Source organism: Candoia aspera, chromosome 2 (assembly GCF_035149785.1).
Source record: "Candoia aspera isolate rCanAsp1 chromosome 2, rCanAsp1.hap2, whole genome shotgun sequence".
Lineage (NCBI taxonomy): Eukaryota > Metazoa > Chordata > Lepidosauria > Squamata > Boidae > Candoia > Candoia aspera.
The window spans coordinates 39,767,800-39,795,700 of record NC_086154.1 but is presented as its reverse complement, the minus strand read 5'-3'; the positions used below and the strand labels follow the sequence as shown (position 1 = coordinate 39,795,700).

The following is a 27,901-nucleotide window of genomic DNA, read 5'->3' as shown; positions in this document are numbered from 1 at the left end:
GTTTAGACGAACCTTGGTTAGCGCGGTATCCATAGCCACCCCATAAATGACTATTCGCTAAGATCCAGCTGCACACGTCATGAATGGAGGGTCATCAACGCATGAGCTACTATTTACTCCATTACTGCTGTGCTGCTATTAATCCTCGCCCCATCCCAAAAAGGGTTACAAGCAGGCGCAACAGCAGGTCTCTTGCCGGATGCCGACGCGCGAATGGCCGGCACAAAATTGACACCGACGGCCTCCTGCTTTGCGACACGACGTTCGATCTGCTCCCGCTGCGCCAATCAGCTGCAAGAGAGCCCGCCTGTTGCCTTGGTGCCCGCCAGAACCAGATTTTGCCGAGTGGTCTAATGGTGCTGCGTAAGCCGAGAGCGGGGAATCGCTGTGAGGTCCTTTCGCCTCGCAGCTGTGAGAGAAGGGGAGTGTTTAAGCGCTGGAGAAAGGAAAACGGGTTCTTCCCTCCCTGCTTCTTTTATTCCGATTCCAGATTTGCATAGAACGGAGGGCTCTTCCTGTCTTGTGCAGGGCCCACCAGGCAACCTTTTTTTCTGGTCCGAAGACGCCGACGGTGAAGTTTCTGCGCTAGAACGTTCCAGTGTCGACCACAATGGACCAATTTAGCTGGTTATCCCAAAGTACAGTAAACCGGAGTGAAATTACAGGAACTAGTTTTACATCACAACCCTTTTTCGACCCCACTTCTTCGATTTCCTGGTTTGTAGAATGCAGTAAAGGGCTCCGGGTTTACATAGCTGTAGAAAATAGGCCGTCAGGGAGATTTTCCTTTGTTTTCTGAGGGGTAATATGTAGGGCTATCAGATGTGGGGTACAGAAATCGGAACGGTCGCTAGATGGTAGCAAAAGGTTAGAATGTTCTGCCTCTGACCAGATGCCCTCTATCTGTGGGAGACTGTAATTTCAGACCCTGCCAACCAAGATTGGAAGCATTCTGTTAGCCACAGCCCATATGCTTGGACCCATCAAGTTCAATGCCAGAGCAGGAACTTTCCCTAGGCTTCTGTCCCAGTCCTGCCAGAGAGACACTCTGGAACAGTGTTTCCCAATCTTGGCGACTTTCAGGTGTGTGGACTTCAACTCCCAGAAATCCCCAGCCAGCCTTGACGTCCACACATCTGAAAGTTGCCAAGGTTGAGAAACACTGTTCTGGAATCTACCTGGGCTCTTTTAAATGCTGTGTCCCATAAGCTGTGTCCCTTTCTCACTTGGTCATTGGGAGAAATATGCAAATCATCACTTTTGTATTCTGGCCTCCCATTTACCTAAGAAATGAAAGCTGCCTTCTCATAGATTTTATTTTATCTGTATATTTTCTGAAAAATTTCATATCTGTAAAGGTCTGCAATATCTTGCTGAAAACTTAGGTTGACTATATTATTTTTTTCTATCCTCAAGAAAACCAAAAATAATATTTACAAAAATTTTATATTGCTAGATGTACAGTTAGGTATTTTTATTTTTTAAAAAAATGATGGATGGATGAGTGATATTGATTTTGACTCTATCACAAATTTATTCTTTTCAGTAAAAGTGACTCCACCTCTAATGAAGACTTGTGTAAAGAAGAATCCTTAGATGGAATTTTAAGTCATTGCTTTAAACAGTACAAACTCAGAAATGCATATCCATATTTTTCCCTTAAATTGAAAGCAAATAGGTTTGGCCCACCTAAATCTAGACGACGTATTCTTATTGCACCACCCATGAGTGGGGTGGCCTCTAGCAGTCGCAAGCCTCAGCCACCTGTTCCCAGTGATGTCAAGCAGGTTCAGGACTTGACAGTACTTCCAGAGGACCAGGACAGCACCTCCACTGAGGAGAGTGACCTGCTAAAGTTGGAAGCTTGGATTGAGGAGAGAAAACAACTGCATTATCTGTTGGACAACTGTGTAAATCTTGAGGAATGGTTGAGTGAAAAGAAGGCTGTCACTCTGCAGGAAGAAAGCATCTTGAGAAAAATAAAAGAAGAAAGGGAAGAGAAGAAGGCTAAAATTCAAGCCGACTTGCTGGCTCTCCACAGTGTTAAGGTAAGCCTAGCAGGAAGTCAGCATTGTGTCATGGTGCAGAATCTATGACTTGACCCTCCAGATGTTTCTAAACTGCATTTGCAAGCAGGCCCATCCAGTAGGAAGAATGATGTAAGTTATTCTTCAACATCTGGAAGGCTAGAGGTTCTCCACTTGTGGATTAGAGCTTGGGACTGTTTGTTTGTTTATTTATTTATTCAATCAATCAATCCACTGCCCAGTCTTGTTCAGTGACAACTCTGGGCAGCTTACAATACAGAAAAGAATAAAAATTCATTATACAATATAATATAATATAATAAATATAAAATGTAAAATATAACATATAACATATAAAATATAAAATATAAAATATAAAATATAAAATCCAAGATGGTCATGATGGAATTTACAGGGGCCACATCACTGCACCAGCCACCTCCACGATCTACTGTCCTCCCTCTCGCCCCAAGCACGGTGGCAAAGCCAGGTCTTATCTCCCTTTCTAAAGGCTGGGAGTGGGGGCCAGCCTCACCTCTGAGGGTAAGTTATTCCAAAGGGCGGGGGCCATGGCAGAGAAGGCCCTCCTGAACCGTGCCAATCAGCAATCCTTCATGTACAGGGTCCGTAACGTGCCCTATAATGGGGGAGAGCCAGTTAAAAGTCCTTGCTATCCCTGATGTTCATGAGGTGACTTTGAGCCAGCTGCATATCCAATCTCTTTCTTGGCCCAACCTACCTCTGAGTGCTGTAGTGGGGATAAGGCAAGAAGAACATGAAATGCCTTGAACTCTTTAGAGGAAGGACAGGATAAAAATCTAATACATAGATGATTACAATATCCCAGGAACTCAAATCCTTTGGATTGTCGTCATGCCTGAAAAATAAACCTTGCTTCTCAGTCAGCCTGGTGCTTCACACCAGGCACAGCAATAAATCTTGGCACTATGGGCACTGGATTCTGGAACTTGCTGATAGCAGCAGCTGTACAGACATGGTTACATAAATTACTTTATTGCAGACAAGAAAGAAGTCATACATGCAGAGAATATCTGTCTATTGCAGAATCCAGGGATCAAGCCTTATGTAGTGCCTATTCCAGAGTTTAAAGCCTTTTCCTCCTGCCTTTTTGAGTCAACAGACTGGAATATTCTGTTCCTGGTCTTGAGAGCAAATACACTCTACATAGTGTTGGTGTTTATATAATGGTTCTATCTGGCCTGAAAATTACTGTCTTGACAGTTTCCGTGCTCACGTTCATATATGTAGGTACATTATGTGTTATCTCTCTTCAGGCTCACAGGTCCCAGGGTTTTGGGGGGAGGGGGTGCTAGAACTTTGAGATCCACTGAATGAAGTCTGAAACAAAGATCATCGAATTAATCTTAAAAAATGATCAAAGCTGGATATAGTTTTTCAGTATCAGAATGAGCTCACATTTTCTCCTTGTACATATGTAACAACACTTCTGGCAATGTTCTTAGACCATCAGTATAATAGGGGAGAGACGGGCGGTGAATAAATTTATAAAATAAATAAATAAAATGTAAAAATAAAAGAATATGGGATGAGGCTTCTTTTTTTGTTATTACTATAACTAAACAGTTTGTTTAAGAACTCATTCACTTACCTCAATTATTCAACTCTTTTACAGGGTTTAGGATATATATAATTTTTTTTACTGTTGCCTCTTAGACTCGGGAGCTGCACATTTTCATTCAGCTCTCTGTTTTGATCAGATGCAATGATTGTTAAAAGAACTGAGGCATTGCAAACTTCCATTTTTCAGGATACTTAAATCAGGTTCTCCAGTCTGATGTTCTCCAGCCATGTGGGTCTACAGCTAGGAATTCTGAAAACTGCAGTCTGGAGAACCTCTTGAAGGCACCAGGTTTGGAATGGCTTGCTTAAGGAGATGAAATTTAGATACACACACTGCCACTTAAAAGCATAGTTTTCCTCTGCATTTTGGCCACTTGAGTTCCAAAATTAGTGCTGAACTAAAGTGGAGCAGTGGCCCAAAGGATTAAAATTTTAAATAGAGGAACACTTCATGTTTCTGCATCAGCAATGCAACTGGGCCAGATCTGTCCCATATGTAGTTAACTAACTGAAGAATCTTTTAGAATGCAGATGGGGTCATGCATACTGTGAAGGTCAGGTAATACAGATAGACGTGTTTTTTTATATACATCTAGAGATAGAAATTGTTCAGTCATGGTACATTATTGTGAGATAGAGAGTTAGTTACATCTCCATCCAGAATCTGCCTGAATAAGACATAATCATAGCTGGATTATGACAAAAGATGCTTGCAACACTGGCAATCAGTGGCACATTATAGCCTTGCATGTTGTTCAAACCCAGCTCGTATGGTTAGTTTAGTGTTCAATGTGTCATAGAAACTCAGAAAATTAGATTTATTGAGTAGATTATAGTTTAACTTGGTAAGATTGGCAAGTCTGACCTGTGAATGCAGCCAATGAAGCCAGAAGAGTGAGGTAGAAATAGGACATATGTCAGACCACTTGTCTGTTCGTTTTTTGCCTTCAGTAATATGTTCACCAATCTGTTTTGTGTTTTGCAATACAACTGATAGTTGATTGACTGAAGAACTAAGCGAGCCTTTGCATTTCTTCTTCATCAAAACAAAGTTGAGTACAATCCTTTAAAATGTTGGATGTCTTTCCGCAGGAGGTACCAAAGAGTGAACCATTGAAAAGCACACCTTTGATTCATGCTCCATATCCTCCATCTATTATTACACTACAAAATCTTCTGCACAAGCAAAAACTCAAGCTTATGGATCTCTTCAAAAAAGCCGACAAGAGCAGGACAATGAAATTCAAAAGAACGGACTTCCTTAGAATTATACAGGAGGTAGGTGGAGAAATCTTATAGTCCCTAGTTGTTTTTGGGTTTTTTGGTCCCTTTGAGTCACTGTTGACTCTGGCGACTGCCTGGACAAGTCCCTGCAGTTTTCTTGGCAAAATTTTGGAAGTGGTTTGCCATTGCCTGCTTCCTAGGGCTGAGAGAGAGTGACTGGCCCAAGGTCACTCAGCTGGCTTCATGCCTAAGGCAGGACTAGAACTTGCGGTCTCCCAGTTTCTAGAGTAGTGCTGTGACCACTACCCCCAGCTGACTCTCATCCCTAATTAGATAAGTGTAAATATAGGGATTCTTTCTTAATAGGGGAAAATTGTCCATTGGGGGGAAAGTGCTTTATTTGGTCATTCTCTTCATTGACAGTATTTTTTTTTTTATTCCCTAGATAGTGAAATTGGCTAAGGATAAATGCAAAGGCTTAGTTCTCAAATTGGGATTTGAGGGGAAGGGGCATTTTAGCTTAGTACATTGAACGCCCATCCACTGTAATTTATTCAGAAGTGCTACACTATTGTGGGAAGCCTATGGGACACATACAACCCCCATTTTGCAGTCTCCAATTCAATTCCATGTCACGTTGCCAAAATACAACAGTAAAGCCACCAATTTTCAGCTTTGTGATTTGGGGGGGTGCATTTCAGTGGCTTATAAGTTTCATAATGTGTATAACAAGGCTTAATACTAGCCTTCAGAGAACAATTTAAGCATTTTAAAATGTGGTTGCATGGTTGTTTAACTGTAGTTCATTGAATACATCGCAATTAGTTTGGTTTGTATAATGTCCTAAATTCATAGTTTACAAATACAATAACTGGCTTCATATATTTGAAAAACCTAAAAAGTTCTAAAAGCTTTGTGTAGACTGGTATAAGACAAATACATTTTCTATGACTAGAGGATTTTATTATTTACTTATTAATCTTGTAAAGTTTGTTCCTGAGTTGGCTTCCTGCAGATAGATTAAGAGAAAAAATAAATACATGTGGACAGTAAAGAGAAGTCTGATGAAAAAAATTGAAGTTGAAATCTTAATTCTTGGGATCCTTAACTAGACCTTTGATGTAACATTTCACCTTCTTGTCATCTATGGTTGACAAGAGATAATTGATCATTCATTACATTTAAACGAATACTTATAAACCCTAATTCTTTAGAAACATGTAATATGAAACTAGCTTTCCACTCACATGTCCCTACCTGGATGAGGATATTTGTGTGTGCAAATATAGTATGTGCATGGGAGTCTCAGTAAAAAGTAATAATTCCAGCTGCTTCATAATACTTTTTAGTTAAGGGAATCACATGAGAATCACCATCTTGCAACATGCTGAAGTCCAAGGTGCACATTGCTTGTATTGCAATCATTGGACTATATGATTTCTCATAGGAGACTGCATGTTCTGTTTCCATACGCATATTGCTCATTAAATCAGGGCCTACGCACATAGTAATAGCTGAAACTGGGCCCTGGTCTGTACATATCTTGCTACACTGAGAAGATACCAATGTCAGGAATCATTATCTTTGAAACAGCTTTCTCCCCTTGGATGTTTATCACCATCTCGAGTCCCAGACCTGATTGCAATTTTTATTCTCTATTTGTTTCCAGACCAAGGTGCCTATCAGTAAAACTGACTTGGAAGAAATCATTGTCTATCTCACCGTTTCAAAGAAAGGGCATATTATAACTGCTGATGATTTGGCTGAATGTCAGAGAATATGGATGGATAATGTAAGGGAGAACTGGAAACAGCCAAAGCAAGGTAATAAGGAAACAAATCAATACAAATGATTGAATAGTTTTTTGATCATGATATCTTTAACCCTGAAGATCTAATTTACAGGTTTAGTTGCTGATGGCATCCTAAAGAAATATCTAAGGTTTTCTGAAGTTAGTTGGAAATTCTGGAGTGGTAATCCCAACATATTTAAAGGATATCAAGTTGGGAAATACTTAAATAGCTTAAGAAAAATTGACATTCCGGTCAGTAACATAATGCTATAGGATTGGCTATAGCTTGGTAATTTAAGATATACAAGAAAATAAGCCACAGCCATATATATTCATATGTATTTTTTTACTTTGGTTACGTTAATAGAGGTCTAAAAACAGTGGAGATTAGTAATTATTGTGAATTTCGGTGTTGAAAATCAACATAAGACAGTACATTTTTTCTAATTTCTAAGGAAGTACTGTATTTCCTGAACTAAGAGTAGAAGCCAGCATGATAAAACCAATAGCTGCTTGGGTGTGGATGGGGCGGTTGGTGAGAAAGAAGTATTGATGGCTTTGTAATGTGGTGTCTGTTTTCTTCCCCTTCCCTGTTTTAATAATGATGCTGAAGAGCCATTACCTATGGTAAAAACTGCATCCACCACTGCAAAAGGAGATTTAACTCATCATACCAAGCCCAGTGTAACTTCTTATGTAGCATGTCAACCCAAGTCAAACCATTTGCAAGTTCCTCCTGTCAACACTGAACCAGATCGCATGCACCTAACTTATAACCAAATGGAAGTAGCTGGGAAGAGATACAAGGAAATGAGACGACGGCTGAGGGTACTGTATTTTTGTGGCGTGATTCTACCCTCGAGTCATTTGCTTTGGATCATAGGAACTGACTACTAGCTGGTTGCATAAAGTAAGGGTGAATGCGTGGGGGTGCAGCACAGGTCAGGAAGGGTCTGCAAGAGGCACTGTGTGGGTCAGGGAAGGTACACAAGGAGCTGGGAATGGTGTGTGGGTGGGAGAGATTTACACCAGAGACTTGCAATCTTCCCTGCCAGCTTCTTCTCCCCACTGATTTTCTGGTGAAGTCAGCAGGGAAGATTGCAAATGGCCATCACATGATCGCGGGGTGCTTGGCAACCGGTTCTTAAGTGTGAATGGGTTGCCAAGCTCCAGATCACAATCATGTAGCGATTGGGGGCACTGCAACAACCGTAACTTTGGGGAACTGTCGTAAGTCTCTTTGTTCAGCACTGTCATAACTTCAAACGGTCACTGAACAAATGGTCATAGGTCAAGGACTACCTGTATGTTACAACTTTGCATAACAGTATTGTTTTATAACAGAAACATTGTCTTATTTTTGCAGAGGAAAACTAATCCATTAGCCTTTGCAGAACAATGTAGACTGGTGAGGTCCGGAGACCCAGTTGTGGATGGTCACTGCTTGCCAAGCACGCTAGAGGGTGAAATGGGAGAATTGGTGGACCAGCATCGACTGGCTTGCCACTATGTCTACGTTCAGTGTGTCAAGCTTTGCGAAAAATATGGGATTCCAATTTCGGAAAAAGTGCTGAAAAGGGGTATGATAAAACCAGGGAATTGGAGGGAGTGCCTTATATCAAACAGCGCCGTCAAAGTTCTACTTTGTGTTCCAGCTGTATAGACTCAGTACAGAAGCCGCTAGCAGACAAAAGTCAAAATGCTTAAGTGGAAGACTATTTTGTATTTCTAAATTCAGGGAAACTACGTCTAGTAGTGTTGTGATAGTGTCTAGAAATCAAGCCTCATTAAATTTCATGACATGTCTAAATAAGGATGCTAAAGATTGTATAGCTCAGTGCAGGACTGTGAATTTAAATAAAAATAATTTTTTAGCCCGTACGATTTCAAAAGCACGCTCTGAGTCTCTTGCTGAGAAGGGCAGCCTTAGAAATTGAATTAAAGAAAGAAAGAAAGGCAGGCAGGCAGGCTGGCTGGCTAAAGGACATGGGCAGTACCTAATAGTCCAACATCTGAGAAAAACCAAGATGAAATGTTACCCTCCTATAAAGTTGCATTAGCAACATCCACCTAAATAGAGGAAAAGGCTTGTTAACCAAAAGGACACTGATAAGAAAAGAATCTACCGCATGTTGGGCTCCTTCCGATATTTTCATCATTTCTCTAGATTTCTACAGCTCAATCTCAGCTTGTACATAACTCTAACCAGGATTTGTCTTGTGGCCTTGTCTCAAACACTGAGTTGAAGCTGCTGTCCCAGGCTCATTTCCTTAGACCCAATAAGTAACCCCACGTCCCAGCTATCATATACAAAAGAATAAATGTGTAATCCATGCTGCAGATTGTCTATTATACATAGACATTATTCTGCTCCATTATTTTTGGAGAATCTTTCTGCTAATCAGTGTGCTAACTGGCGAAATTGTGGATAAAATTTACAGTTTGTAAGTGATGCTATCTATAAAGATAAGTTTAGAATGACCCATTGGTCTGCAGGAAGATGATCTTGGGCGATTGTGAATCCAGCTGCTGGTCTGTTCTTCAGAAGCAGTGATTGCTGCTCTAAGAAAACAACAGTGTAACTCAAAATTCTAGTGTAGCTGTAACCATGAGCCTCGTGTGGCACAGAGTGGTAGGCGGCAGGATTGCAACCAAAAACTCTTCCCAAGACCCGAGTTCAATCCCAGCGGAAGCTGGATTCTCAGGCAGGCAGCTCAGGTCGACTCAGCCTTCCACCCTTCCGAGGTCGGTAAAATGAGTACCCAGCTTGCTCAGGAAGGTGATGAGTGGGGAAGGCAGTGGCAAACCACCCCGCTATAGTCTGCCAAGAAAATGTCGCGAAAGCAGCGTCCCCCCAAAGGGTCAGACATGACTCGGTGCTTGCACAGGGGACCTTTCATCATCATCACCTCAGCTGTAACCATAGGTTATGCAGCTGTGTAGGAGAATAACGTTTAATCTCTCCTCTTTTTTTTATAGTAATTTTATTAAAAATTACAATTACAACAATACAAACTAATACAAACTAAAAAAAGAAAATACTAAAAAGAAAAAATAGAAGGTGCAGAAAAGAAAAAAAAATAGAAAAGAAAGGGAAAAAATACAATAAAGAAAAAGAAAAGAAATATATAAAGAAATAACTTCCCCCTTCATCACAAGTATAAAAAATTTTAGTATTTTATCACCTTCTCTTATAATACAACAAATGATCTCTCCTTCCCATATCCCATCTTTTATCTATAAACAAATCCTTAAAGCCTTGTCAGCTTTGGTCCTGATGTCAGCAAAAGTCCATTAAGGGTTACCAGAGATGATAACTTATCTATTTTAACCTTGATCAAATAAACCAATTTTATATACCTTCCTTTTAACAATCTTGATCTTTAATTCCTTCAAATTATGTCCTAGAGCTTTATTTCTTTTCATTTTTTCTTTGTCCCTTCTCACAAAATTCTTCAAAGCTTTAAAAGTCTCTTTTGTAAATCCAATATAGGAATGTTATCCAGGTCACTCTTTTGGTGTTTTTTTAAATTATTTTAATTATTAAGACATCAGGTGGTTTCATTTGTATATCCAGTGTAGCATCTTCTTCCATATCAATCTTGTAGCCTGTCATTTTTAATCTACTTTCAGATCAGTCTCAGTCTTGTCTGGTAAAACTTGTTCCTCTTTCATAACATCTTTTAAACACAGTCCATCTACAGAGGCAGACACTCTTAAAATTAACTTCTGGGTCCATGGTTTGAAAATATCTGTCAGTATGTCTAATGTTAAAATGTGTTTGTTCATTCTGTAATTGTAAGTCAAGTTTAAGCATTCTTTAATAGCAATCTTTATTTCCTTCTAGTTCCCTCTAGTGTCCAATTTTTAGTTTTACTATGTATTTTTTTTAAGAATTCAAAACAAAAGCATTTTCCCACAGGAAGGATACTTTATAATTAATTCCAAAATCTTATTTTAAATTTATCTGGACCCTTAGTCTGTTTATAATTTTCTAAAATCAACGTTTTATTTGCTTTAACTGCTTTTGCTGTTTATTAAAAAAAAAATTAAGTCCTTAAACTTGTATTTAAAACTTCATTTACTGAGGATTGAAGGAAACTCACCCAGTGCTGTAAAACCTGTTGATCCAAAGGTTCCTAATTGCTGAAATCAGTTAACAAGCAATTTCCAAAAGTGATTGAAAAGGCAGTATGTGAACCCAGTGTCCTTTCAAAGGCGCCAGCCACTGTTTGAGCAAGATGGCTATTCCCTCATCCCCCCGAGTTCTAAACCTGCCAGAGACCACTGTCTTGTGGTCTCCTTGCAAGGAGCAACTGTCTGGAGCACTTGTGAGCGATCTTAGGTCCTCTCCTTGTCCAGAGAGGAATTACCAAACAGCCAGTCTACTCGCCGGCTCTTCTTTCCGCCATGGCTGTCAGCCCCACTTTTTGTGGAGACGTCTTCAGTTCACCATTTCTTCCCCAGAAGTCTTCCTCTGTTTCTCAGATGTTAGAGTACAGTACAATCCAAAAGAATGGTGGGAATAACAATGCATTTCCATGTTACTAGGAAAGAGAGTAGGATAGAATATGCTTCCAGTGTACTAGCCCATTCTGTTTATCCAGTTTGCTGATATGTCAGGGTTTGTTTTGTTTTGTTTTGGAGGAGTAGGCTCTGAAGTTAAGGCTATAATCCTCTAAACCTGCATTTCTCAACCTCAGCAACTTTAAGATGCATGGACTTCAACTCCCAGAATCCCCCAGCCTACATGCTGGCTTGGGAATTCTGGGAGTTGAAGTCCACGCATCTTAAAGTTGCTGAGGTTGAGAAACACTAGTCTAAACATACACCTGCAACGTCCCATTGAAGTACATGGTAGTTTTCTGAGTAAACACCAACTGGGCTACTGTATAGTTTCTATGCATTGATGATCAGGCAGAACAGAGAGGCATGTGGACGGGACAATATGAGAAGCAAGAGGGTGTTTGTTTTTTTTTTCAAGTTTTGAGTTTTGTAGTTTGAATTATAGGAGTTGCTGTAGCCATAAGGAAGTAGCTCTCTGCAGCTGACTGATTTCTTTCTTTCTGGATCTCTTGTTAAGATAAATTGGACAGGGCTTATCTCCAATTCACCCTGCCAGTTTTTGCTTCCCGCGTGGGTTCCAAGGTAGCAGGCTATTCAGACTGTACTCAGCAGATGTTGCATCTTTCTTTAGCTTCCTCATTATCAGCAGTTTGCCAGTTGCTGGTAAAAGGAGTAGCTGCAACCTGATTTCTGTTTGTCACATACATTGTCTTGCTCATCTGCACAACTGACTGGCTGGTTCAGTCAATAAACCATGCATATAGCTGTGAGTGAAGGCAACCCGTCAGGCAGCTGTCTGAGCCTTTCCAGTCCCATTTGGATGTCTGAAGTCCTGCCTGGATACAAAGTCCAAAGCTATTAGACCGTGTGGTATGTGACCGTTGATCTCCTTTTAAAACAAAGCACCCTGTCCCCTTAGGTCTGCTTTACCCAGGAGACAGGCTCCTGAGACTCGGGAAGAACGTTCGGAAGCTGAGGCAGCCTGGAGGTCACGGGGACACTTTTGCTCATAGCCTGAGAGAATCATTTGACGGGGAAAGCCCTTCCAAGGTTGAGAAAAGGTTTGTTTAATGTATCGTGTATTGCACACACACACACAGGGATAAACAGATATAACCAGCATACATGTTCACACAAATCCTTGGTCTAGCACATCATTGTTAAAACCAGAATTAGTTTTTTTAAGAGCAGAAATAAACCTGTGGATTACTCTCCTATTACAGTAATTATTTTCCAGTTGGGTACATGTAGGCAAACAAATATGCTTATTGTGGACCAGTCAGTGGCTAATTTTTTGATAATCTAAAATTAAGGTATCACCGGTATATTTGGTATACATCTTACCACAGAGAACGTAATTTAGTATTCTCTATGGTATATAATTATACCACAGCTGGCATAATTTAGTAGGATACAGAGCTGGAAGTTTGATGGGATTTGCTTTTACTTTAGCTGTGAACTTCCTCTACAATAGCAAACCAACTGCAATTTTCTCTCTTTAGCATTTCCTCTTCATGTTCATGCTTTATTTTTATTTAGAAATCTCCAAGTCCTCATTTATTTAAGTTTCATAAGAAACCTGACATAGAGCAAATGGCCTCTGTGGGTAGGTATACAAAAAATGAGATGTCATGCGGCCCCTCCCAAGCTTTGAATGTGGTCCTCAGAAGCCTCCAGAACTTGTCAGGAAATTATAATTTTTAATGGGACAGAAGGGGAACACACACTTTTCAAAAGGCAAGTGCAGCCTTCAGGCCCAAAATAGGTATGTGCCCTCACTGGCAGAGAGCACACGTCCTCCTGATGTTGTTAACTACAATTCCTAGTAACCTTCCCCAGTTTGGACAGTGGTAAAAGATGCTGGGAATTATAGTCCAGCAATATCTTGAGGACTTCGGCTACCCCACTTGTGTAAGATAACTGCTTCTCTTCTCAGCCACTGCAGTTATTAAAAACTGGGCAGAAGGGATGCTAATTTACTTATGTACCCATCACCCGGACTCTTGGCACTTCATAGCAAACATATTAATGTCATAAGACATGCACTGTAAAAATAGATAAAATAGATCATAAATCAACACAACTATAAAATAACACTAAGAACCACCAACCTCACGTAGGCTTCATCTGTCACCATAGGCCTTCTAAAACAATTGATCCTTAACAACTTTCAGAAGGCCAGTCTGATGTCAGCTGGGAAGCACTTCCGTAACATAGGCCCAGCCACCAAAAAGCAGCATCTGCAACCCTTGGCCCTCCTCACCTGGCAATAGTGGGGACCTCAAGCAGTTTCCCCCAGGATGCATGGATCGGGTGTGTCAGTTCTGGCTGGAGAAGGCAGTCCTGCTGATACCTCACTGCCAAGCCATATTGGGCTTTACACATTAAAATCATATTTTGAATAGCACCCAGAGGCAATAGAAGGCCAGTGCAGGGCCTGAAGCACCAACATAACATCCATACGATGACAAGTGTCAACCAATAAGATTGCTGTATTTGGGACTAAGTGAAGCTTAGATGAGGGGACTCTAAAACCTTCCTGGAGAGAGACTGAGCAGCTCAGGGAGGGAACCTGTCATGCAGGAGGGCAGCCAATGTATCAACACGACTCCCAGTTTGATCCTGTAGCCCATTCACACTCTACCACCTCAGGAGCGGACAAGGTGTCTCTGAAGACCACTGCCACTCCTCTTTGGCCTTCTCTAAGGTGATGAACAAGCCCAAGAAGACATCATTGCCACCCTAATCTAACCAGGTCTTGGTAGTACATGTCACGTCCATATGTGCACCCAGTACCAAGTCATGGATAAACAAGGTCTTCCTGCATATGAACCTGACATTTATCATCAGCAGCTTCAGGCAAAGCTCATTAGCAGTCTGACCCCCCAAGAGCCAGTATGAGGTAACCAGATTAGAACTGGGGACCAAAGTTTTTAATGGCTGCTCCAGTGCCTCCTGCCATTGATTTACCACAACTGAGATATACCTGCACGCTCCAAGTTCCCAACACATTAATGCTTAATTGATTGTTTCCTCAAGTTCCACTAACCACCCTCTGATCCAGCTATTTTTCTAGTAAGGATCCTTTTGCTTGAGATCAAGACTGGCTTAAATCCTAACGAATGTATCTGCTCTTTCCCTCAGGAGTTGAAGTTTTGTTTATTTTATTTATTTATTTATTATTCAAATTTAATTACCACCCATCTCCCCCAAAAGAGGAACTCTGGGCAGTTCACATTCCCTCAGTGCCCTCATTTCCTCAGTGTGGCATGAGGAAACTTTCGTAGATGGAGGTAGTGGTAATAATAACTGAATAAACCACAGTGTTCAGAGGTAAACAGTATAGTGGGAACAAATTGGGATTGGCTGCTACCTGTCATGCCTTGTCTGTATGTTTCCCCAGAGACATCTGACTGGCCACTATAGAAACATAATGCTGGACTAGAAGTGCTTAAGAAAACATGCAATGCATTCATCTGTGCAGATTTTGTTTCCTTGCATCAGGTGATAAGTTCTAACAACATGGAATATGCTCTTTTTTTGCTAATTTTTTAAAGTTCACATATATACATTTTTAAAATTCTGATTCAACATCGTTTTGCTTTTTCTTATCTGGTCTTTTGTTGTTTATTTGTTCAGGAACCCACAAATAGGTGATCCCCGCCCCAGCTTTCCTGAACATATGCAGTGCCTCCATCCCCATTAATATCTAAGAATTCTGGGAATTATAGTCCAACACATCTAAAAAACATCAGTTTGGGGAGAGCTGGTCTGATTTTTCTCTCTTGATTCCTGTTTACCGTTTTGTTTGTTTGTTTCTTTCTTCTAGAAAGCCAAAACCAGTGGCTATTAAGAAACAAGTCAAAAAACAGGCTCTGACCTGCCGCTGGGGATCATTTAAGGAATTTAAGCAACTGATGAGGTATGTGTTCAGTAGGTTAAATAAGGAAATAGAGTATTATCTGAAAAGCTCTTGGGATGATGTACCTTAAGGGCATACAAAGGTGCCCTTCTGCAGATCTTCCCTACAGATGGAGAGAAAATTAAGAGTAGTCTCTGCTGTTGGGATATTCAGTTCTAAACTTGGATTTGGGGAGAGAGCAAATAATTGACTATAACTTTGTGTCAAGAAACATCAGAGCCCACAGGCAACATGTACCCTCCAGGAGTTTCTTTATAGCCCCCAGAAACCCCTGGTAGGGTGGACTATTTTCCAGTTTTCAGCCTATTTTTGCATTTTGGAGGTTTTAGAGCAGTGTGTTTCAAACTGGGCAACTTTAAGATGTGTGGACTTCAACTCCCAGAATTCCCCAGCCAGCATAGGGAAGTCCACACATCTTAAAGTTGCCCAGTTTGAAAAACACTGTTTTAGAGCATCTGAATTACCCATTTCATCTATTAAAAACTCCCAACACCTTAAATATTTGGCTTATTCTTCCATGTGAAGGGCACTTAGAGAAGGTGGGGAGATCTTTCCATGAGATAGACTCATGAGATCCACAGAGATGAAAAGCGGATGCACGTAGAATTTAAAAACAAAGGCCCAGTTCCCACAGTATGGTCCACCAAACCAGATATATAAAATGGGTTGAGTGGCTTTGTGTAAGTTTTAAGTGTTCCCACAATCCTGGGTGGAGTTAGTTTAAGCTTGTCCATGGCTTAGTTAAATGTAATCCTTGGTGATTAACTGGCAGGGTCCATTGACTCTTTTTTAGTTTTTTCACAACATATTGTGAAAAATACATCCTCATTGTCCCAGTTCAGTGTGATAAGAGCTAGCATCAGGACTGACTTTAGCTTATAGTGCTTTTATTCGAAGTCTAGTTGTGCTAAAATTCTTTTTGAGCTACCTAATTTGGGGAAAGAGGTGGAAAAGCTTTTTAGTTTTGCCACTGTTAAATAATTAGGAATCCACTGCAAGTTACTTGGAAGTCTGTCATTGATCCGAATCAATTTTCTTCCATCCTCTATTTTTGAGGGTTTGTTTTCATCACTAGCACAGACATTGGCAGTGATGGCTTAGCAGCAACTTTATGTTGACAGCAGAGGCTATTACTCTAGCCCAGTGTTCCTCAACCTCAACAACTTTAAGATGAGTGGACTACAACTCCCAGAATTCCCCAGCCAGCATGCTAACATGCTGGCTGGGGAATTCTGGGAGTTGAAGTCCACACATCTTAAAGATGTTGAGGTTGAAGAACACTGCTCTAGCCCGTTATTTTCATTCACCAATATACATTCAGCCAGTATGGCATTACTTTTTTTGCTATCCAGCTTTGTAGCATCAGCTTTTTTATATACTGCTTGATAGGTTCTAAATTTGAAATGCATTACACTTTACAGTAAACACTCCAAAAAAATACTTCCTCCACCGGAGATTTGGAATGAGAAATTTCTTGATGACAGCTTGCTTGAGAGTCCAGATGTGCTTGCAAAACAATATGTGGAAAGGTATGACACCACATTTCTTTGGTTGAATTTGGCATTAAAAATCTGTACCTATCTAGAAACTGGCCCAGAGATTATTAGAAATTCTTGGTTCTTCTTTTTCATGTGATACTTCACTTTCTTCCTGTTCTTCTGTTCATTACTGTTTTTTTAACCCTTTCCTCCTTCCCCCACCCCCAGCTTCTGTTTTTAATCTCATTTCTTTCAACTCCCTTCCCTTCTCCTCTTAAATAATATTTTTAAACAAAAGATTATGAGTCTGAGGACTTCAGCATTATGTTCTGTTTCTTAATATCAGGTAGGCCATAGTGGACAATGCTAAGAATCAAGTATGTAATGCCTGATTGCACACCCTGCAGTCCTCTTACAGTGGGCGGGGAGATTCTAGATTTGTTTCCTCCCTCCCTCCCTCCCTCCCTCCCTCCCTCCCTCCCAATTTTGTGGTATTTGGGGTGGGTTTTAAGGGGCAGAATAGCTGCCCTTAGCGTTACAGGACACTTATAGTGCCATTTCAAAGCCATGAACATCTGAAAAGGCCAATTTCCCCCTCCCTTTTAAGGCAACCATTTTGCCCTTAAACACCCCCCAAATAAACAGAAAAAGCTCCATTCAATTTCTCATGACTATTAGCCATTGATAAATTTATCTTCTTTGCCTAAGACATTCATAAACTCACAAAGACAGTTATTTTCATCTCATCTTTAGCACTGAATTGTATAAATCAGCTACAAAGCTCTGAAGAAGTCAGATTCAATTGACAAACATTTATCTTTCTGAATTCTAGAGCTTAATACAGAGAAAGAGATGTTTTTTTTTCATATGGCAGTCATTTATGAAATAATATATTTTAATGGCATATAGACAGTAATTAAATCTGATTTATTTAACCTAGACTTTCTCAACCTAGATTCCTTTGAACTCCCAGAATTCTCATCCATGGCTATGCTGGCAGGAGAATTCTGGGAAGTTAGTCTATATCTCTGGATAATGCCCAGATTTGGGAAAGTTTATTTAAACCTAATTATTAAGAATCACACACATCAAAAATATTTACTAAAGAAATTCAAATCCAGCACCCAAATAGATGTAAGGTAGTAAAAGCAAATGTAAACCTGTGTATTGTATTAGAAGTTGGGCCTTTTGCTTAATCAATCCATACATGCAAAGAATTGCCTATTCTTATAGTTCATAAAAGGAAATTATTTTTGTTGCTTTTCTTGGCATATATTTTTTAAATTAAAACATAATTTAAAATGTACTTATATTATCTTTTCAAGCAGTTTCTGCTTCAGCAATCAAATTTCTCATGATACATAACAAGTGCAGATGCAAGTGAGCTCCAGCAGGAGACACTCCTTCAGATCAACTGGGCCTGAGCCTTTTACTTTGCACCTAAGTTTTAGGTTTTTCTTTTTCTTTTGACTTAGGGTTTGTTCTTATTAAGTTGACAGTAGTGAAATGTCAGTTCCCCTTTGATTTTTTCATTTGTGCACATATAGGAATTTCATATTAATTGCATTAACACAACATATTAAACCTAAGCCATGGTTTGCAAGGCATAGTGGCTGAGTTGTCACATCAGGCTAATTTGAAATAAGATGAGCTACATTGTAGCTTATGTGCAAACCTTTTCTCTCTGTTTTGGCAAAATGACAAATCTTCATTTTATTAAACCTCTACCTTGTTTTTCCTGTATATTGTTTTCATTATAATATTATTTCTTTGCAGAGAACTCAGGAGAATGTTTTGCTTGCTGAATCCCTTGACCAACCCCAATAATTTCTGGCCAGGGCATCTTCTTGATAAGCTGTGCCTGTGTCTACCTGAATCAAGACAGGATGGAAGTGAAGTTCTGTTCAGCCGTGTTTCTCACACACGCCCGGCCTGTCCTGGTATTTACTATCCTCACCGCAACTGGCCAGTCAGCAACAGGGGATACATGACCTTTGGGGATTCAGAATCTCGCAAGCATTACTATTATATTTGATGGCATTTTTTAAGAACTTGACCAGTAGGTCAGCTCCATTGAGCTAGTAACGTAAGCAAAAGAAAATGATCACACACAGAGAAAGAAGTCATTGTCACCTATATATGACAAAATTATGACTTGCCAAAAGGGGTTTTCAAAAAATCTATTAGTATATACTGTCAGCATGTTGTGTGAATTGCTATACTACAGATTTTCAGTGAAAGGTTTGAAAATCTGTATTATGGAAGTACAAGAACAGCTTTGCTTCTATTACCTCTTTAAAAGCACTGAGAGGCACAAAAGACAGGGAATATGCAAAATCTTCATTATGTGGGAAATTGGTAGCTTTCTAAAATGTGGGATTACCGTTCCCATTAGCTTTGACAGTCAAACACGCTCTTCCAGTTTGGTTGCACATTCCCCACTGTTATTGCAGGAGTTGTGTAGACACTATAACAACAGTGCTGCTGAGAAGGTTAAGGGAGAGGCAAGAGCTGTGTGGGAGAAGACATATTTTGTTTGTTGCAGTATGTCCCAATTCCACGTCCTAGCATCTTCAGGCAAAAGAGCTATGCTGGATCAAGCCACAGGACCCTGGCTAAGCATTCTGTTTCCAGTGCGATCAGCAAGAAGCATCTGGAAAGCCTCTAAGCTGCCCTGGTCTCTCCCTTTACGTGAAGAGAGGAAATTCCCTTGTTTATAATCTTCCTACACTGCAGATAGTTTTATAAACCTATGTCATATTCCACCCTTGTCAGTGGCAAATTATTCACCAAAAAAAAAAAATCTTGCTATAGCTTTAAGATCTTTTTCATTTTTAACACTATGCAATGCATGCCTAAAAGTTCTTTCAGTGTTTGGTTTAAAATGCATCATGGGTTTCATCAGATCTCTGAACAATTGTTTTGTGTTTATAATTGTTACCTGGAATTTTAGGCTTCATTATTAGCTTTTTAATAAAGGTGGTATTAGCATTTTAGCAGGCATCCATGCCTTCTTTTGAAGTTCAGGAAACCATGTTTTCCTTTTACCCAAAACCATTTCTTTCTTTTATGTGCAAAAACTAACCTTTTCAGCAACTAAACAATAGAAGGCATATTCTGAAAGTCCTTGAATACACTTGCAAGTTTTAAGATGATGCAAACCAGGCTGGGAAAGGGAGTGACATAGCCCATAAATTTGCCACATCTGGAATGTTATCTAGAATCAATGTTTTCCATTCAATTCTCACATGTAAGCAATGTCTTTTATTGTTTGATTACTTGCTTTATGATGTATCACGTATACTGAATGTATCATTTGTTTCTGTACCCTGTAAAAGGACTTGACCCCCCCCCTTTAATAAATGTTTTTGCTTTTGCCTGAATTACTGTGTGATTCATGTTTTCAGGTAGGCAAAAAGCCACTTTGCAAAGTTAGTCTTTTTCCCAAATTCAGGGACCAAATTTTTATCAGCCCCACACCAAACTTAGGGTGCCTGAGTTTCTAGGCAACAGTAACTTGTAACGCCAATAATCTCTTTAAAAAGGTCCTGTCCACCTCATCTGCTGTCTTCTCCATCTTCCCTCAGGCCTGTTTGCCATCAATGGTAAAGTCACTAAGCATGTGTAGGTGGCCAACTTTGTCTTCTTGATATTTAACCATAAATGATTGTCTTGTGGATAACTAGATTTTTCACTTTTTAAAAAAAATTTCATAATGAGGTCTCCTGAATCTTTTCTACTTTCAGCTAAAGAAGTGTTGTTATTTACATATCTCAATGTGTTGATGTCTAGGGTTACCAGGTGCCTGAACAGGCAAAGGAGGACATGGATAACTGGAAAGGAGGACAAATGGGATGGGGGGAAGGAAGACACACTGTTTAACTTTCTTGGCATCCACAACAAAAATTACAGTGAAAAACTGCAAAAAAATGTACTTAGACCTAAATGTATATGAAATTACTTTTTCCAGCATCAGAAAGACTGCTTTTTCAATCGCAGGAATGTGCTAGAGCCGGCTAGGAGGCAAAAGCCTTCACCAGCGTGTAACTGATTAAGGTCTTGTCAATTTCAGGCACCCTGATTGAGAAACCCTAATGGAACTTGCAAGATTACAAGACCTGCTTGGGCACAGATCTTCGCCCCGCCCCTCCTCCTCGGCCAGCTTAATCTTTTTTTCTAGGGGCTCAAAATAAGGGTGTCACCTGCTCACAAAAGCGCCAGTCGCTTGCAGCTTCTAGCGCCCCTCTTCCACTGAGATCCTCCCTGCAGAACCGTCCACCAAATATAATTACAGGAAATCGCGTCTCTTTACATACATGCATCGCCTTGAGTTCCAGGAGAAAACAGATAGAAAATCAATCCTCTTCCAACCCTGCCACTCTTTTAATAAAACCAACAATACAAGACAGTAATCGAGAAGGCGACAAAAATGTTTCCATCCAATCCAGTCTTACTTCATTTTAATAATCATAATGCTTTCAAATTGGCTTGCACGTGATTCAATCGCACACACCGGATCTTGGCTTGCACTGAACCTGGAGTTTGAGAAACCGTGAGGGGAAAAGTTACTTGCAATCAGAAGAGTTTTTTCTATGGTGAAATTCATACTAAGATCATCCACTCTTTTCCTCCCGCGCCGCTGTAATTAATTATTATATTATTTAAATGTAATTACTTTAAACGCAATTAACTTAAAAATCTATAAAAAGCATTAAGAAATTGCGAGTTACAAGAGCTTGGGAGCGACACTTTGTTTCCGGACGGCTCTGCCGCTGCCCAGTCACAGTCCGGCATTCTCTATTAAATTCTAGAAGGAGCTCTCAGTTGACCCGCTATGGCAGCTGGTATGACTCCCTCTACATTTTCTTATTTCCGTGGGCTACTTTCCTCGTCTACAATTTGCACCTATTGGCGGAAGTGATGTGTACAGGTCCTCGCTATAGCCAACCGACATCATATGCTGTTATTGAATTTAAATGTGACTTCTGCTTAAATAATGATTTATGTTATGCTGCACTTCTTTTGATCGTCCGTTAATGAGACTGACTGGATAGGAGGCATAGCTTTCCGTTGGCTCTTCATCCATTCCGAAAAGTTCTCAACCGACCTTCCAGGACTTTCCACGAGCGTCCCATCAAGCGTTGCGGCTTCCGGCTTCTCTCTTTCCTTTGGTCCCTTCTGGGTGCGTTCGTGTGGTACTTCGCTAGTCGGTAAGGCGGGAATCCGGTGCCATCCTGGGTGGGGGGGAGTTGCAGGAAAGTTTTGCTCCTTTTCGGGGCTGCTCGGAGACTGTCCCCGTTAACTCCTGCCGCTCTTTTTCGGCGCGGGAGTAAACGGCGGGTTTTCTTGCATTTTGCAGAGGGTGGTTGCGGGGCTCGGTTTCTCCTGCCGGGCAGCCCGTGCAGAGGAATGGAACTGAAGCAGGCAGACAAGCGCAGTTGTTGCCGGCCTGGATCCTTCCTTGCTGAGAGGCTGGAAAACGATATTTTGGATCTGCTGTTTCAGAGGCGGCAGGAGAGCTTGAGGCTACACTGGGCGGCTGCCTTGTGGAGTTGAAGAGGCCCGAGTCCTATCTCTGTATTTGTGACTTTTCTGTTTCGCCCTACTCTAAACCAGTGCTTCTCAACCTCAGCAACTTTAAGATGTGTGGACTTCAACTCCCAGAATTCCCCAGCCAGCCTACAGCAGAAAACAAGGGTCGAAAACACAGAAAAGGGAGCAAAAAGCATACATTACACTGGTGCTAACCAGTGGGGCTAGATCCTAAAAAGACTAACATTCCCCAAATGTCCTCTCGCAGAGCCAGAAATTCATGTCTTTAGGGATGAAGTAGCAGAACCAGAATAGGGTTAATGCAGTTGTTCTGGTTCTCATTCTCTCAGCAGTTTTCAGCACCATCCATAGTATTCTGGACCGTCTATGGGATTAAGAATGGTAGTTCTCCTTTCTCTGTGGTTGGGTCCATTTGGTGTTGGCAGAGGGGGAGACCTCAAGCATGAAGCCCCAGTCTCATGGTCTCAGTTTAACATTTACATGAGGTGGCTGGGTGAGGTCATCTGTTGGTTTGGGATCAGGAACCATCAGTACACTGATGATATCTAGTTGTACATCTCGATCCATGGTCTTATCTTGATGTCTGGAGGCTGTGGGGATCTGGATAGGTAGGAACAGACTTTTGGTTAACTCTGACAAGACCCAAGGGGCTATGGGTATTAGAGATGTTCCATCCTGAAGAACACTCCAAAGTCCAGAATGGTCCAGCTGGTCCAGAATGCAGTGGCATGAGCAATTAAGGGTATGCCATGGCATGCCCTTGTAACACTTCTCCTTCATGAGCTGTGCTTGTTGGCATTGGGCTTCCAAGTGCAATTCAAGTTGGTAGCTATTACCTATAATAATCTATATTACGTATAAATCCCTTCACGGCATAGGGCCTGGTTGTCTGAGGAACCATCTGTCTTCCATAGTTTCTGCCCATCTTGTACAGTTAGAGTTGGCACGTGCCAGGCCCCATCCATTAAACAGTGTCATCTGATGGAACCTGGGGAGTCTGCCACCTTTGTTGCAGCACCTCTCTTCTGGAACAACTGTTTTAATATTGTATGCCACCCACCCAGAGTTGCATTGGAGCCAGACTACCTTAGAAATTTAATAAATTGTGTAAAATGAATGAAATTTTGAAAAGGCTAATCAGGATAAGGCCTGCTTGGGGCTTAGTTAGGAATCCGTTGAGGCCATCTAGTCAAATCCCTTGCTCAGTACAAGGTCCATTGCAGCATTTCTGACAGATGGCCCCCAATCTCTGAAGACCCTAAATGAAGGAAAACTCAACACTTCATGTAGCGGCCTGTTCCACTATTGACAGTTCATACAGTCAGGAAATTCCTTCTAAAGTCTAGCCTTGTAGTTTTAACCCACTGGTTCTGGTCCTGCCTTCGTGGGCAAGAGAAAAGAAGTGAACTCCTTGTTCTGTGCCTCCTAGTTTTAGGTTGGACCTGAAAATCAGAAATAATCCCATAAGAAGAAAATGGGAAAGACTTCTGTATTGTTGCCAAAAACCTATATGATTTGTCATGTCCCCAGGAGTTGAACTTGACCGTAATGACTCATTTCATTTGCCTCTGCTTAAATGAAATACAGTTCACTTACACACTTGGAGTATCATCTACCTAATCATTTATGCTTTTTGACTTCCATATTGGGAAGCACACTCTTAGATGTATGAGATATCTGGCCTTGTTTTTGGACAAGCGACAGTTTGCTATTGTGATTTTTGACATTGCCTAATTAAGGCAACTAATTGGTTTTCCAAAGGAAGCTGTAATAACTTATATTGTAACAGCTAAAATCTCCAGTAGTTAGCAAGGAAGGAACAGATAATATCATTTGAGAGCAATATAAACTGCCTACATTTTATAAGATTTCTTACTGGGCATACAGAGAAGGTTGGCTAGAGACTATGAGTTTTATTACTACAAGATGTGCAAAATGATCCATGCACAAACTGGTCCATGTGCAGAGCAAAATGTGTCTGTTTTGGTCCATATGAAGTGATTTGGGGTGTGGGGTGGGGAGAATCCCAGGTCATTGGTGGCTAGAAGAAGGAAGGAAAGAAGAGAAGGCTCTGGGAAAATCAAGGGAATGATGAAGGAATGACGGAATGCAATGGAAGTTTAGGAGTGGGTGGCCTATTGGCTGTATAACACTGGGAGATATGGAGAGGAGAGATGGCATAAAGTGCCCTTTCCTTGTCTTCCTTTCTCTATCTGGATTTTGTTTCATCTGAAACTTCAAGGAATCAACACATTCTAGGTGTTGGATCTGTCCAACTGAGGTTGACCCAGAAAAGTTAGCAGAACTAGAATGAAAAAAAGGATTGGGGAGAAAGCAGGTATTCTTATTAAATGACCAATGGTGTTTGAAAAGCAGTAGCAAAATTTTTATTCATAGCCTTAGCTTATAGAAACCAGTTGGTCCCTTCTATGAAATATTAACTTTATAGGGCTTCTTCCTTTTATATATCTATGTACTATATATAAAGATTATTTTCATATTCCTATCTTTCAGTCAGCTATGAAAGAATGTAGAATTATTATTTCCTGATCTCCCCAATATCTGCATATTTAGCATGAGATGAAAATGGATTCCAAGTATATATGTTTTGTGCAGTTGAAAGCCTCACAATTCCAAAGGCAAGTCCAGTTGACAGACTTACACAACCCTTCCACTTTCCATTACTGGTGATGAGTCCACTTGTAATAGATCGCCCTTTGGTTTTGCTATTAGTTGCTTTATATAATGGACATTTTGTATAATTTTTAAGAGTGCAGTGCATTAAAGAGATATGGAAGAACAATAGATCAGAAGCTTAAATTTTAAACCAGTAACCTCCCAGGATCGCATCTGGAGAGTTTTTGTACTCTTCCAGCTTTGGACACAGGAGGGATATAAGTTGCAGAAAATACCCATTCTGTTTCTGGCTCTGAAACTTGCTAGCAAATGGAAGATACTCTGCAACAAGCTTATACTTCATTTATTGCCTATTGTCCATGATTCCTTACTTTTTTTTTTTGTAGTTACTATGCCGGCTCTTAGGCCTCTCATCAAACCTAATATTGTCAAAAAGAGGACCAAGAAGTTCATCCGTCATCAATCTGATCGCTATGTCAAAATCAAGGTAGATATTCTTTTGGTGAATGTAAATCCTCAGTTAACTTTAAAATAGCCTGGTTGGTAGCTTATAGTGGGTCTTCAACACTGTAAATTGACAGTCTCTGAAAACATTATATTGAAGTTCTTCCATTGCCTTTGAATTCTTGTAGCGTAACTGGCGCAAGCCAAGAGGTATTGATAACAGAGTTCGCAGAAGATTTAAGGGCCAAATTTTGATGCCCAACATTGGCTATGGTAGCAATAAGAAGACAAAGCACATGCTGCCATCGGGATTCCGAAAGTTTCTTGTCCATAATGTCAAAGAGCTGGAGGTGTTAATGATGAGCAACAAGTAAGTTGGAAAAAGTATTTTGTAATTGTTCTTTAGGATCTGCCATGTTGTGTTGCTATATGGTAAAATTAAGTCATTCTGAAATAAAAGATTAAATCAACCAAATCAGGCTTTTTGGTTTAAGCCTCTTTTTAGATATCCTTTTTTATTATTCTCTTCCTCAGAATGTTTTGTTCTTCCTGCCTTAAGATTAGTCCTTTTTCTGTTACTGTTGAAAGCTTCACTAACTTTACAGAATCCATTAGTGTTACTGCAAGATAAATAATACCATAAAAGTAGATGGCTGAGAAAAATGGAAAGATTCAGTCTTTGTATCATCATTGTTGACTGAACTTATTTAAAAAATGGAAAAATACAAATGAAAACTAAAAATCCTGGACTGTGACTGCATTTTACTCTATTTTCTTCACCAGCTCCTATTGCTATATTCCACATGATCTAGAAGAGTAATCCCAGGGGCGGTGGGGGATGTATTTACCCCAAACAGGTCCAGTCCGGCACAGTATAGGATTGGCTCCGTGCAGTCAGTTGTACTGTGGGCATACTGAATCCAGGCAGTTGGCCCATTCTGCATACCTAATTCTCCAAGAAAAACTAAGGAAAAAGAGCAGCTGAACAGCAAGTTTCCTCATTACAGAGCTTGTAGCCAAGGCTGCAGTACATTAGCTGCAGTGCCCAAGCCATATCCACTGCTGCCTTCACGCCTGTCAAGGGCAGGGCAAGGATACCATGAAGCTGCACCAGTAGTATGCTCACTTGAGGACATGATTCTCCCAGAGACACAGATGAGTTTATGATCTGCTTAGGGTAGACGGAATAAGCACTTGTTCACTGCCTAGAATGTGAAAGTCACATTGAGGAAAATTTCCTTAAAAATAGATATAGCGTGTTAATAAAGAGCTTGTAACATCCTCTTGTGGTTGCTTTTAGGTCATATTGTGCTGAAATTGCTCATAATGTTTCATCCAAGAATCGGAAGATAATTGTGGAGAGAGCAGCTCAGCTTGCTATCAAAGTTACCAATCCAAATGCCAGACTGCGCAGCGAAGAAAATGAATAGTTGGACTTGTACAACTATATTTAATAAAGTACGACATTTGTTGGAAAATTTATGTTCCTGACATGAATTGAATTAGGTGGTGTACCCATGAAAGAAGTCCTAATTTCTGAAGGGAAGCAACTCTAAAATTAGCGAAATTGTTAATAAGCAATGCATTCCCACAAATATATGATCATAATTTGTTGTAAATATTGAAAAAGAATGCATTGTCAAGCATGCAGTTGGAAATCAGTAATTACCAGATGTCAGCATGAATCTGTCAAGAGAAAATCTTCCCAGTTTTCATTGATTTAAGTTCCAATAGATTGTAGGAATGCTATAGAACATAATTTATCTTGATTTCCAGAAATCATTTGACAACATCCCATTGTTTTGATTAGCAAGCTAGTTTAGTGTGGGCTTAGTGGAATTACAATTAAACAGATATATAGCTGGTTTGAAAACTGTACTGTGAGTGATAGGAGAGTTATTGATGGAAGTACTACAGGGTTCAGACCTGGGTCCTCTGCTCAACATTTTACTTACCTGGATGAAGATTTGAAGGAAATGTTGACTCACTGTGCAGGTGACACAAATTGGAGTATAGCCAAAACCCTAGAAGCCAAAGCCCTGGAAGGCAGAAATAAAACTTAATATGTTCTTGATACCTTAGAGAACTGGCCTGAAAACAGCTATGGCAGTAAATAAATAAAATGAATATACATGAATGAAAAATGCTTCATTTAGAGAACAGAAATGAAATGTGCTTATAGCATGGGGGGTGCCTGGCTTGGCAATGGTATTTGCAAAGATGATGGAGCTGTGCATTGAACTCAATTACCTAAATGCCTCCTGCCAATTAGGATTCTATACTCTCAAAATAGCTTCATTAACATTTAAATACGTGCTTAAAATCAGAGATTTTAAAATTACTTTGTATAGAGTAGCAAGTTCAAATTCATATAAAGCATATATGCAATGTTCCTATACCTGAAGGTATTGTGAATTGTGCCACATGGGTTATTTTGCTGTAACTCAGGTACTTGATGCAATTTCAGCCTTAGAAGCAATTAGGCTTCACTGTCATTGTTTGGCTCCTGTATGTTACCATTCTTGCTTTTGTTTACTTGAGCATCTAAGGGATTAATACTAAGGATGTTTAGAAGAGGAAAGTAAAATCATACAACTTCTTAAAAATTACCCCACAGGACCAGATAGAAGAATGACACCAGGGTCCAGCTAGTCAG

General features: G+C 40.2%; 2 protein-coding genes and 1 non-coding gene across 4 annotated transcripts in view; all 3 read left to right on the top strand.

The window, feature by feature from the left end:
• Positions 1–26,723, top strand: part of RPL32 (ribosomal protein L32) — a 79,542-nt gene extending 52,819 nt beyond the window's left edge. The window contains exons 1-4 of one of the 2 annotated variants that reach the window (XM_063291641.1): positions 21,717–21,821; positions 25,188–25,288; positions 25,434–25,615; positions 26,546–26,723. In XM_063291641.1, coding sequence (XP_063147711.1) covers positions 25,193–25,288; positions 25,434–25,615; positions 26,546–26,675 — 408 coding nt within the window. In that variant the 5' untranslated portion in view covers positions 21,717–21,821; positions 25,188–25,192 and the 3' untranslated portion in view covers positions 26,676–26,723. Of the gene's footprint in view, positions 1–21,716; positions 21,822–25,187; positions 25,289–25,433; positions 25,616–26,545 lie in introns of those variants that run through there. The other variant, XM_063291642.1, reaches the window with a different exon arrangement.
• EFCAB12 (EF-hand calcium binding domain 12) lies at positions 102–19,994 on the top strand. The gene is made up of 11 exons (XM_063292840.1): positions 102–454; positions 1,547–2,048; positions 4,722–4,907; positions 6,523–6,676; positions 7,259–7,473; positions 8,012–8,225; positions 12,131–12,272; positions 13,864–13,918; positions 14,943–15,133; positions 16,555–16,662; positions 18,388–19,994. Exons 1-11 carry the CDS (start codon positions 102–104, stop codon positions 18,644–18,646), a joined length of 2,379 nt encoding a protein of 792 aa, XP_063148910.1. The 3' UTR covers positions 18,647–19,994.
• On the top strand, positions 24,997–25,133 carry LOC134492610 (small nucleolar RNA SNORA7). Its single transcript, XR_010067486.1, has one exon. It is a non-coding gene; the product is annotated as a small nucleolar RNA SNORA7 (small nucleolar RNA).
• Positions 26,724–27,901: the final 1,178 nt, after the last annotated feature.